The 13484-nt window shown below is 49.0% G+C and overlaps 1 protein-coding gene across 2 annotated transcripts in view; it reads left to right on the top strand.

The window, feature by feature from the left end:
* The window catches only part of LOC143933943 (spectrin beta chain, non-erythrocytic 1-like), a gene marked incomplete in the record, with an annotated part of 1131488 nt that overhangs the window by 652043 nt on the left and 465961 nt on the right, over nucleotides 1-13484 (top strand). For both annotated transcript variants that reach the window (XM_077457128.1, XM_077457138.1), the window contains 1 exon segment: nucleotides 1670-1821. In XM_077457128.1, coding sequence (XP_077313254.1) covers nucleotides 1670-1821 — 152 coding nt within the window.

Genomic DNA, 13484 nt, shown 5'->3' with positions numbered 1-13484 from the left:
CTCCTCCTCGTCGCCTCGTGGCTGCGCCATCTTGCGCGGAGTGGAGCGGTCAGAGCGGGCCTGCATAAGGAACAAGTCCTGTATATTGCGGGTCTGGGACGAAGCGGATTGTCGCCGCGATCTGGTCCCCGGGTTGTGCCGAGCTTGCTTGCTCATTTTCAGCTTCTGATTCGGCCAGGAAAGACGCTAACGGGCTGTGAGTCTCCGGGAGCTCCTCTCTAAGCAACCATTCCTTCCGCGCGCCAAGCCACGCCCCAAAATCCATTTTTTTTTTTTAAGGAATTTTTATGCAAAAGGAAACCCATGCATAACCAAATTTTAAGTTGGTAAAATTATAAAAGATGTTATACTGAGTAGTTAATGAACAAGTCGTGTTTTCAAATGGTGCAAGCTCGTGGAATGGTGACAAACTGATACTTAATGTCCATAGACATAACTTTAAAAATGTTTACAGGTTACCGGTTTAGAGTTGCAGAGGAGGTCTAGCGCCAGAATTATTGCTCACTCCAACGTTCCTCGTGATACCTCACGTGTGGTGCGAACAGTTTTACATATACATGCGTGTTTTTCTTCTGCACAAGGGGGTACGTAGGGATGGAGGCTCTTTAAAAGATGTGTTTTTTTATTTTATTTTAATATTTTGACACTGTCCCTTTCATTTATTTTTATTTCTCATGTTTTTCTTTTCCTATTACAAGGCATATAAACATGACTTGTATCAGAAATAAGGGATGACGTCATCTTTATGGAGAGATCTGGCTTTAATAAGAAATGTTATCTCTTGCGTTTAAAGAAAAGTTTTACTTCTGCCCTAGACTGGAACTGACGATGGGACCTAGCTCCAGTCCTCCAAGAACATAGAGGTGATCGGAGACTATCTGTTCTCTGGTATGGCCAGCCACACGACAGTAAAAACGGTAGACCAGAGAAACACTGCCAGGCTAAGGCTGGCGGTGTATGCATCCCCTCCAGCTGCTTCGGAAAGCAATCCAGCAGCTATTTTGCTGCTTAGACCACTTTCATAAGAGAGCCAATCACCGGCTGAAAAAAAATACTGGGGTTGTGGCCGATGGCTTCAGCCATAACTCTGGCAAACCATTAGCAAAACGCAATGTGTGTGTCGCTATCATCTCTATCTCGCGGCTGGCGATTGTGGTGGCAGCAGGTGAGTGGATGCCTGCTAATAGGCGCTGCCACAATCGATCTGAAATGACAGAGGCTCTTTAAATGTAAGGACTTATTCTCGCTGGTAGTTAGAATCTTTAATAATTGCAAACAAAATGAAGGTTTCCTATTTAGAATAAGCTGGCAGGTTAGTAACATGGCGATGATATAACAGATTCAATTATACAGTTTTTTTAGTGTACATTCAAAAATAACTGGATAAAAGAATATTCCTGAACGTATCTCATGTTTACGGCGAAGTGTGACTGCATCAATGTACTGCATGTTATTAGCTAGCAGAGTTTGGATTCATTGACTGATTTTACCAAAAATCTAAATATTGCAGAATATACAACCTCATGCTATATGACTAGGCTCCATTTCATGCTGAGTAAACTAAATCCTTAATGCATCTTAAATGGAAACCATCTTTGGATAACATTTTATTAAAATATATATATATATATTTTTTTTTTAATGCGTATTTCAATCTGTGTTTCTGCAGATGAGCGAGAAGCTGTCCAAAAGAAAACCTTTACAAAATGGGTTAATTCCCACCTTGCTCGGGTCACGTGTAGAATTTCTGATCTGTATAATGACCTGAGAGATGGAAGGATGCTCATTCGACTGCTGGAAGTGCTCTCAGGGGAACAGCTGGTAAGAGACATGCATTCGATTTGTTATTGATGAACGCTGGACAAATGTAGAAAAACATTTTTTGCATAAATGTCTGTCCATTAAGCAATTACTAAAGTTCTGTTTTAAATGGTTTGGTTTAGGGCTGTAATGATATTTTATATGAAATATGGGCTCAGTGTTCCCCTAGCTGTGGGGTGAAAAGTGTAAAATTAAGAAATGAAAACCTTGCACAATTGCTTAAACTTTAAAGTGACTGTAAATGACCACCTTGTAAAACAACCCATGCAGATTGAAATGAAAGGCAAACATTTGTGTATGTATATTATAATATATTATATATAATATATTTATACATAGGCAAACATTTGTGTATGTGTGTATGTATATTATATATTATAATATACATACACATATATACATACACAAATGTTTGCCTTTCATTTCAATCTGCATGGGTTGTTTTACAAGGTGGTCATTTACAGTCACTTTAAAGAGGAAGTAAACCCTGATGAGTTTACTTCCTCTTTCATTCCCTGCAAAGGCAAAGCATAATGGACTACTATGCATCGCATAGTAGCCCATTATGTGTCACTTACCTGACACAGGAGCCATCTTGTTGGTGGGGTCTCGCAGCTCCGCTGCTGTCATTCGGCGAAGCCGTCACTCCCGCGCATGCAAATATCTCCATACCATATAGGTTTAGGAGATATTGCTTGGACCTACAGGTAAGCCTTAATCTAGGTCAAAGTGGTTTGTAAGGGTTTACAACCACTTTAAAGTTTCATAAGCAATTGTGCAAGGTTTTCTTAATGATTTTACACTTTTCACCCCACAGCTAGGGGAACACTGAGCCCATATTTCATATAAAATATCATTACAGCCCTAAACTTAGAGAGATATATATATATATATATATATATATATATATATATATATATATATATATATATATATATATATATATATATATAATATCTCTATATATAATATCTCTAGCTCTCTCACGTGATCACATTTCCACTTTTCCCTCTGTTCTTGGCTGCATACGATCTAGAGGGAGAAGCAACAGCACACTGCTCTTCCCAGTGAAAGGCTGGGGGGGGTTGTGTCAGGACATGTCTGATCATTGGCAGAGAGCAGCACAGCTAGGGAACTAGATTAATGTAGTAATGCACTAAAATCAACTTTCCAATATTACATAAATTTATACACATTCTAATGGCATAAAAACAATGGGTGTAAAATAGCAGCTGTGAAAGTCCAATATGTGAACAACTAGTCACTACCACCAGTTAGTGGGTGTACTGCTCACCCAATGGTTAATTAGGTGATTGCCAGGAGAGGAAAAACACGCACATCTATCTTGATTAAAAGATCCCTGGAGTATTATCCAGATAGAAGCTCGCATCAGAGACTGAGAGACTGATGAGCTTCATATACAGTGGATAATTATATCATAACTTCTCCAAATATACGTTCAAGCACCGTGCGAGGAGCCAGTGACACTACCCACGGTGCTTGAATGTGCTGGATGTGGAGGGAGAAGGGTTCTGCTGTCTGCACTGACCGCTCTATATGCGTTACACTATCAAGTTAAAGGTGAGTGTAGCTATCCAAAGCTCTTGTTCTACTATCCCATAGCAAACTTGCGCAATGATGATGTCTTAATTTTCTCTTTCGTTCATTGATGGACACAGCTCCTTTAAATCTTGACTTTAGGTTATATCGGCTCCTTCAGGAGAGGACTAGACAGAATGTGTAAAAACAGCAAAACTGCATAGCATCGCCCAGGGGGCAATCCCACTGGCTAGAATACCTCCCCCTGCTTCCTGCAGCTCAGTTTTTTCTGCCTAGTGTAGAAGGACCTGGCTCCCTGAGGGGACCATTGGTCCTGGGAATTTTTCATTTTTTTTTCCTGCATTTTTTTTGATCCTGTGATCTACAATCAACAGCCGGGCTGGGTGACAGGCTGGATAACATAGATCCTTGTCTCCCCAGCCTGGCCATCGAGCGTGAACAGACCCTAGCTACGCGCTGGGTCGACCACGACATGTCCCTTTCTGGTCCAGGGGCGATCGGTGAGCTATACGCTCCGGGGCACACATGACTGGGCTACTGCTGTCCGTGTCATTGTGCCGTGGCCGACAGCCACCCCGTACTGCTCGGGTTATCTGTCTGTGGTGGAATTCATCCAGTGGTCCTGACAGGAGGGGTAAGTATGGCTCCACCTATCTCGGCAGGTTGGAGCAGCTGGGCATTACCTGGAAGGTCGACTGGGGGGGTCTGGCTTCCTTTCTTCTCTCCCTGTCCCTCTTTCCCTCCTCCCCATACTGGGCTCCTGTGTGACTGGGCATGAGGTGCGGTGTACGTACCTGGCTGGGGGGGGGGGGCGGCTACGGGCCTTGGCGGGGGGCTGCGCTGGCTGTTAGGGTCTGCTCCTCCTTTCCCTGTTTTTTCTGGTCACAGTGAGGTGTTCACCATTTTCCTGTAGCCTTAGCCAGTGTATTACTGTCGGCCATTTTCTTGGAATTTTCTTTGCTAGGACGGCTGGCTGCCATTTTCTTGTAGCCTCAGCTTGTTTTTACCCCAGTGCTGGTAACTGTATGCATTTAGAATGCCGCGTTTTTTTTTTTTTTTTTTAACTCTGAACACCTCAAGCCTGGCGCAGGGGAGAGCAGACAGCAATGGCACGGCGCAGTATCTGGGTCAGGGTGGTGAGTTCTGCGGGGGGTCCTTCAGTCTGTGAAGCAGCTTGGGGGGGGGGGGGTGTATTTTGTGTGCCTTGCTTAGATCCCTGAGTGATGACAGGCAAGTGAAGGTCAGCGCTTCTTCCCCAGACATCACTGTTGCAACTGGCTCACTTGCAGCTGCGGTGCCCATGGATGCTTTGTCAGCGGTCCTGGAGATTTTTGTTGCCAGGGTGGAAGTGGGGTGTGGGCCCAAAATAACGCCCCTACCCCCCCCCCCCCATCTTCTGGGGAAAGCTCTGATTCAGACTCGGTGCTCCGCGGTGACAGGCGGCCCCTGTTCTTGCGCGGCAGAGGATGCGGACCAGAACTTATTTTGATAAGCTTATATACAAGGAATGGGGGAGCCGCAATGGCCCTTTTCAGTCCCGAGAAGGATGGCGGTGTGTTACCCCTTTAAGGAGAGCCTCCTGAAAAAATGGGTATTTCCTCTGGTCATTGTCCCCCCCCCCCCCGCCCCCCAGTATCCAGGTTAAATAAAGTAACCACGATTCCGGTAGAAGGGACTCCTGTCTCCAAGGACCCTACCAATAGAAGGGCCGAGGCAGTGGCCCGGTCCATGTGTACGGTAGTGGGGTCAGCAATAGGACCAGTGTTGGCCGCTGCCTTGGTGTCGCAGGCATTTTACTGAATGGGCAAAATTGCTGCACCAGAAATTTGTGAAGAAGCAGACTTCCCCAGTCTACGTAGAACTAGCAGACCTGTTGGTGCATGGCCTTAAGTATGTCTGTGATGCCGTCCTGGATACGGTCCCCCTGCTCTCTAGAGCATCAGTATCAACAGTGGTGCTACGGTGCCTGATGGCTGAAATGCTGGTCTGCGGAGCAGGCACCCAAAAAAAACCACTGGTGGATTTGCCCTTCCAAGGTAAGAGGCTATTTGGAACCGCGCTGGGTGACGTTCTTAAGAATGCCACCGGTGGGAAGTGCACGTTGCTTCCACAGTCCAGGAAGGGTAAGGAGTCACACCGTAGGCATGGACCCTCTTTGCGCTCTGAAGTGGCTTTTTCGCCCGTCTGGGTCGGCAGGTAAGCACTCCCAGTCCGACAAGGCGCATGTGGAGGGACGAAAGCAGGCCAAACAAATTCTGCAAGCAAAGATGTTACCACATGAAGGTTGCCCCTGCCTGACTCTCGTGAGGGTTCAACTTTGGGAGTTTGTAGCTCCAGTACAAACTGGTTTCATCGGTATACAAGAGTTTCTTTCTTGTCCACCAAAAAGATTCTTTCCCGCCAACCTTCATCTGCTTCCTGCTCTTCGGGAGGCCCTGTTTAGTTCCTGTACCGACTCTGGAAAGGTTTTGGTGATTCTACTCCTATCTGTTTGTAGTCCCGAAAAAGGAAGGGGGTCCGTCCAATACTGAACCTTAAAGCCCTCAACAGCTTTGTGAAAGTGCAAGGCTCAGGATGGAATCAATTCGCTCCGTGGTCACTGCATTCCATCAGGGGGACTTCCTGGCGTCCATGGACATCAAAGACTCATACTTGAATATACCCATATGCCTCAGCATCAGAGGTTTCTGTGATTTGCAGTCAGGGAAGAGCATTACCAGTTGGTGGCTCTCCCTTTTGGTCTGGCGTCAGCGCCCAGGGTCTTCACTAAGGTGTTAACCCCCAGTTCTGGCATTAAGGCAACTCAGGTTCACAATCCTAGGTTACCTGGGCGACCTATTTCTGAGAGCAGCTTCCACCTCAGAATTAAGGGAGGATGTGTGATCATCATGCACCTTGAGTTTGGTTGGGTACTGAACCTAAAGAGTCAGGGTTGGTGCTAACTCAACGCCTGGAGTACCTGGGCTTACTGCTGGACTCCTCAGAAGCGAGAGTCTTCTTGCTTTGGACAAGCTGCACACTCTTCAAGCTGCTGCGAAGTTGTTGGTGTCCCGCAGGTGGTCGTCACTGCGTTTTCTGCATGTGAGTTCTGGGTCTTGTGGTAGCCACTTTTGAGGCGGTACCGTATGCTCAATTCCACACTTGAGTCTTGCAGAGGGAGATCCTGTCAATATGGGACAAATCTGCTCTGGTGGCTGAAGTCTCTGACCCTCCGGTCCGGAAAAATCGTTCCTTCCTCTCCATTGGATGGTGATCACAACGGATGCCAACCAGACCGGTTGGGGGGGGGAGTTTTGGCATACAGTTGGCCTTGGGCCTCTAATTGCATGAAGAATCCCACCTGCCGATCAATGTGATCGAGCGATAAGACTGTGCCTCTCCACATGGTCAGAGGCTGCAGGGTCAGGATCCAGTTGGACAATGCTACGGCAGTGGCGTATGTCAACCATCAAGGAGGCACAAGGAGCTTGGCTGCAGCGTGGGAGGTTGCTCACATACTACAGTGGGCATAGCGATGCGTGCTGGCCTTGTCGGCCGTATACATTCCGGGTGTAGAAAACTGGCATGCGGACTACCTGAGTCATCAGATGCTGGACCAGGGGGAATGGTTTTTTGCATCTGGATATATTCTGGCTCATTCACCTAAGGTGGGGCACACCAGATGTGGATCTCTTGGCTCAATCATAAGGTACAGAGGTTTGTCCCCAGGGCAAGAGACCGCTGGGGGGATGCATGAGACTTGTTTGGCTCCATGGGGGCATTATCAGCGGATTATGCCTTCACCCCCACCCAAAAAAAAAACTACTGCCACGCCTGCTATGCAGAGTGGAGGCCGTGGGGATTCCGATGATTCAGATTACCCCAGATGGCTTCGGCATCCTTGGTACGCCGACCTAATATGACTGGTGGCGGATGTCCCTTGGTGGCTGCCGATGTGAGGACTTTCTGTTGTAAGGTCTGGTACTTCATCCTGCTTTACCATCACTATTTTTAATGACATGGCTGTTAAAAACCAGGTGTTAAGGGACCGAGGTCTGTCAGACTCGGTAATTACTACTATGCTGAGGACACGGAAGTCATCTTCTCTGAAGATTTATCATCGTATGTGGAAGACCTACATTTCCATGTGTTAGGAGATGGGTTGGCGTCCACGCACATATTCTGTTTTCAGAGTCCTGCTATTTTTGCAGCGAGGAGTGGATTAGAAACTTGCCTTGGGCACCATTAAGGGGCAAATGTCAGCCTTGGCTGTCTTCTTTAAACATCCCTTGGCGACGCACTCATTGGTGAGTAAATTTGTGCAAAGGGTTTTGACACGTAGCGCCTCCGGGCCAACCACTGCTACCTCCGTGGGATCTGAATCTGGTACGATCAGTTCTTGAACTGCCTTTGAAAATATTATAGAAAATCCCTTGCTGACTTTTTTTTTTTTTTTCTCAGAAAGTAGTCTTTCTAGTGGCAATTACAGCTTCCAGGAGACTTTGTATTGGCGGCTTTGCCGTGTAAGCCTCCCTACCTGGTTCTCCACAAGGATAAGTCTGTGCTACGCCTGCTGCCCTCCTTTCTTCAAAAGATGGGTTCGGCCTTTTGTCTAAATGAAGATGTCGTGTTGCCATCCCTATGTCCTAAGCCGGCACATCCAAAAGAAGTTTCTTTACATTCCCGGGTTGTGGTCTGGGCTCTACGGGTGTATCTGTTTGCTACAGCTCCCTTCCGGAGGTTTAGACTGTCTAGGTGGCTGGTCTGAAAAAGGGTCTGGCGGTCTCTGCGACCACCGTCTTTCGGTGACCATAGTCTCTCAGCGGAGCAGACAGGTCGTGGTTCAGGCTTATGTCTTAAAAGGGGGCGGGCCTCCCCCTTTCTTGTCCCGGCTCGTTCCACCGAGGCCGTGCTTCCTAAAATCAGGTGTCTCCCAGGTGTGTAAGGCGGCGACTTGGTCGTCCGTTTAAGGAGGTTTTAAGGAGCTGTGTACGTCAATGAACGAAAGAGAAAATAGGATTTTTGTATTTACCATAAAATCCTTTTCTCTGAAGTTCATTGACGGACACAGCACCCACCCCTCCTATTTCTGGTTGTACTGCTTTTTGACGAACTGAGAAGACTTATAACCAGTGCAGTTTTTTTTTTTTTTTATTCCTTTATTTATTTTCCAAAATAAAACAATTTCACAGACCATAAAGAAAACTGAAAGCGATTAAGATAAGAACAGAGACAGGAAGTGGACACAGTTTGGCGTAATAACAGCATCATCAAATATTAAACAGCCAATATCAATGATCAAATCCCGGATTTGTGCACTCATTAATTTGCAGAGGTGGTTAAGACTATGTATCGTGGCTGGCTGTGTGCCACTCCGGGGGGAACCATCTGACCGTTATCCTCGCGGCCTCCTACCGCCAGTTGAGTCACCAGGACTACACTGTAATAGACTCACTGATACCTGTCGCGGAGAGCCGTCCCACAACCAGCTAGGCCTAGCCGTGCGGCGCAACTGATGAGTTAAAAAAAGCAGGATATTCAAAGTATCTGGATGGGCCGGCCTAGGGCGGGGAGCGAATCGGGGAAAGAAGGGAACAAGGAGTGGAAAGGCAGGATGGTAGGGATGTAAGAGAAAACAGAGAAGTAAAGTAAAGCGGGGTGGTGATGCCTCCCGACCAGAGGACGATTTACACTGCAAAGACTAATCAGGTAGAGCAACCTCGCGGAGGTAGGCTTCCGTGTAGATGTAGTGTTGCCATGGGCGCCATGTCTCCCGGAAGGCCTCCCCCCCCCCCACGCAGAGTGGCAGTAAGATCTTCCATGTTTCTTATGTCATTCACCTTGGCAAACCACAGGGATTTAGTTGGCGGAATCTCCGACCTCCAGCACAAGGGAATGCATGCCTTGGCAGCATTCAAAAGATGAATGGTAAGAGAGGCTTTGTATTTCTTGATGGATCGCTTAGAGAGATGCAGTAGGCAGGCCGCGGGGTCTCCCTCCAGGGCAACACCAGTCAGGTGCTTGACCGTGCGTGCCACCTCCGTCCAGTAGGGTTTAATTTTGGGGCAGTCCCAGAAAATGTGCAGCATCGTCCCCTCCCCCACATTACAACGCCAACAGACTGGGGACCCGCGGGAAGAAACGGTGTAAAGAGGTGGGCACTCTATACCATCGGGTCAAAATTTTATAGCAGGATTCCTGGACCCTGGTGGCAATGGAGGACTTCTGGGCAAAGTAAAGGATCTTCTCCCGCTGTGAGCCACTAAATTGGACGCCTAGGTCCGACTCCCATTTAGGAAAAGGGGGGATGAACCCTTCAGCTGGAGAGATCAGGGAGGAGTAGAGCAGAGATAGACAATGGCAAATCGGTTCCCTGCGGTGGCAGATTCGCTCCAGCTCCGTGAGTGGGTGCGATATGCCAGGCGTCCTCGCGCATCTGCGCAAGAAATTACGGAGTTGAAGACTGCTCCAGAAGTCCAACGGGGGGTCTAAAGTGGACATCCCTGCTTCTATTTCAAGGCGGCCGTCCGGACCCAAGAAGTCGTAAAAATGAGACCGCCCCGTCGATGCCAACCCCCCAAAAGTGGGGTTCAGCCTGCCAGGCGGAAAGTCTGGATTACACAGAATTTGCGCCATGGGGGAAGGCATCGGGGAGATCGAGGAATGTCGGAGGGCGTCCCTGATCACCCGTAAGGTACTGCCTAGCGTAGGATGGTCATTTAAGTCCTTAGGCAGCGGGGTAGCGACCCACGGCCAGCTCCTGGCCATACCCTCAGAATCCTCCAGTTCCATTGCCACCCACTGCTTGGCCTCCGCATGACAATACCAGTCTAGTAAGGTGGGCCGCCCTGTAATACGCCTTGATGTCTGGAAGACCGACTCCTCCCCTGTGCTTGGCCATATGGAGAATTTGCAGTCTGATACGTGGTTTTTGATGGGACCAAATGAAGTCACGGAACAGCGAGTCAACTCGCTTGAAGAAAGACGGAGGGAGACGGATGGGGAGGGCTTGTAGTAGGTATAATATCCTAGGCAATATGGTCATCTTAATGGCGTTGCAACGGCCGAACCAGGTTAAAGTAAGGGAGTGCCATTGGTGGAGATCGGATTTGAGACGGAGAAGGAATGGAACAAAGTTCGCCTGGTACAAGTTAGAGGGATCCGCACTGATGTCGACACCCAAGTAATGAATAGTATTGGCCGCCCAGCGCAGCTGATGGGCCGAGCGCAAGCGGCCGACAATGGCCTTATCTACGGTGATGTTCAGGAGGGATGATTTAGTCAAATTAATCGAAAACATAGAGAGAGCTCCGTAGTGCTGCAGGGACTGGAGAAGGTTGGGGAGTGAATTTAGGGGATCCGTTAGGAAAAAGATTAGGTCGTCCGCAAAAGCGGCCACCTTGTGTGACCCAGAGGATTTATGAAAACCTGCAATGCCACGGTCTTCCCGAATCCTACACAGGAGGGGTTCCAGCGAGAGTATAAAAATCAATGGGGACAGGGGGCAACCCTGCCGAGTGCCGTTACGGATGTTGAAGAAACCGGACCTCGTTTCATTCACTTTGACCGCAGCCGTGGGATGAGAGTAGAGGGAAAGGATCCACCCAAGCATCGAGGAACGAAGACCTATGTGTTCTAGGGTGGCCTGAATAAAGGTCCAGTCCACGCGGTCAAAAGCCTTCTCCGCGTCAGTGGACAGCAGGAGAAGGGGTCGTGCAGAGGACCTGGCCGCGTGGACTAGGTTCACCACCCTAATGGTGTTATCCCGGGGTTCTCTATGTGGGACAAAACCCGCTTGGTCCCTGTGAATCAGAGCTGGTATATGTGGGAGCAGTCTATTGGCCAAGATCTTGGCGAACAATTTAAGGTCAGTGTTCAGGAGGGCTATCGGGCGGTAACTCCCGCACTGAAGTGGATCCTTCCCCTCTTTAGGAATGAGGGATATGTAGGCCCGCAGGGTGTCTATCGGGAAGGAATTACCACCCGTAATCGAGTTGAGGGCCGAGACCAATGGATGGGAAAGCGTCTCAAAGAAGGTTTTATAGTAGGTTGGGGTGAGACCGTCGGGGCCAGGGGCCTTCTTAGGCTTTGAGCTTGCTAGCGCAGCCCCCAACTCCGCAGTCGTGATAGGCTCCTCCAGCTCCACCTGCACCTCAGCCGGTAGTGAGGGCATGCCGGACGTGGCCACATAGGACTGTGGGGTAAACCCACTGGCGGAGTCGGGAGCGGCCGAATGCGGCCTGCCCAAATTGTAGAGGCCTTCAAAAAAATGATCGGAACTCCGACGCTGTCAGAAGATGTAGTCGCTTTTTGGCCAGTGGAAGTCAGGATATGAGAAATGTAGGTTTGGGTGCGGGGGCCTCACAGTGCCCTAGCCAGCATGGTGCCAGGTTTATTGCTGAATTCATACATCGAACGGTGAGCCCAAGCCAATTTTTGCTTTGTTTTATGGAACATGAGTAAGCGAAGCTCTTCGCGTGCTTTAAGAAGTTCCTGATGGGTGGACCGCGCAAGACTGGCTTTGTGGGTACATTCTAAAGAGCGGATCAGGGCAAGTAACTCATCCGCACGACGTGTTCTCTCCCGTTTTAATCGAGCCCCTATTCGGATTAAGGTGCCCCTCACCACCGTCTTGTGAGCCTCCCATACCACCAGAGGGTTGGCAACTGAGGCCACGTTTACATTGAAGTACTCCCGTATCGAGGCCAAAACCTCTGCACGTATCTCCTCCGTTTGCAACAGGGCCTCATTTAGTCTCCACGACGGGGGGGTCCGAGTCACAGGGCCCAACTGAAGTGTCAGATGGATCGGAGCATGGTCCGAGAAGGAGATAACATCGATGGCAGTAGAAACTACCCGAGGTAAGTCCTTGTGGGATAGCAGCAAGTAGTCTAACCGCGTGTAGGAATGATGAACTTGGGGAAAAATAGGAATAGTCTCGGTCCTGGGGATGTAGTAAACGCCAGGGATCAACCAAGCGCAGGGTATGGAGATCCGCTTTCATCCGCTTGAGACGAGCGTATGAAAGATGGGAAGCGCCATGAGAAGCATCCAGTAAAGGGTCCATAGCAAAATTGAGGTCACCCCCAAAGATGAGTATACCTTCCGAAAACTCTAACAGTTGGGGCAGCAACTTCCGTAAAAATTGCGGATGGTCAACATTAGGGAAATAGACATTGGCGAAAGTGACCTGCACATCGCACACCCTCCCTTTGAGAAGGAGGAAACGGCCCTGAGAGTCTACCCGCTGTGCCTCATAGACCCACGGCAGCGACTTGGCCAAAAGGATGCTGACCCCCTTGGACTTGGAGATAGGCGATATGCTGTGGTATGCCGTCGGGAAGGCCCCGTTCGTCAATTTCGGGATACGCTCACCATGGAAATGCGTTTCCTGTAAGAAGGCAACGTGAGTTCTGCTTTTGCGCAAGCTAGCCAGGAGCTGCGAGCGCTTTTCCGGGACGTTAAGGCCACGCGCATTGAGGTGACCTTCAGGAGACCCATATTGCCGTTAAATGAGGCAGCAATCACTACGTGGCGGGCAAAAAGGATGGCACGTCCTCGCCGGAGACCTCACTAAGAGGCACCACCACCTAGGGAGGAGGAGAGTAGAGGATGAGAGAGGAGGGAGAGAGGTAGGGGGGGGGGGGGGGGGGTAAGAGGGGAGAGGAAGGGAGGGGTAATAGGGAAGAGTGGGGATGGGGAAAGCTGATTACTAAGTGCGATAGCTCAATAAACCCCCGCTAAGCACCGGCAGTGCCCAAGCAGGGAGTTGCCCTAATTGGGGGTGGACAACGGAACTAAAGTAGCAACAGACTAAACAATGGTTTAACAGATAAATATAAGCAAATGCGAAAAATGTGTCAGGAGATACACAGGAGAAGAGCAACGAGAACCATATGAGAAACAATAAGATTGAGAGAAGACATATGAGCCAACATTTTAGTCAACTAAACAAAAGAAAAGAACCGTGGTGACTGAGATCAAATGCCCGTCAGGCGAGCGGGCAGGACAGGCCCCCCCCCATAAAACCCAGAACAATCAACAATACCAACCCAGAACCCCACCGCCCCACCCATCAAGTGTCAGGGCCAGAGCGCGGCCCCCCCAGAAATGCCCACACTCAC

The sequence above is a fragment of the Lithobates pipiens genome, unplaced genomic scaffold (genome assembly GCF_037356315.1).
Source record: "Lithobates pipiens isolate NorthernLeopardFrog02 unplaced genomic scaffold, aLitPip1_a1.2 Scaffold_10, whole genome shotgun sequence".
NCBI classification, from domain to species: Eukaryota; Metazoa; Chordata; class Amphibia; order Anura; family Ranidae; genus Lithobates; species Lithobates pipiens.
This window is presented reverse-complemented; position numbering and strand designations above follow the sequence as displayed.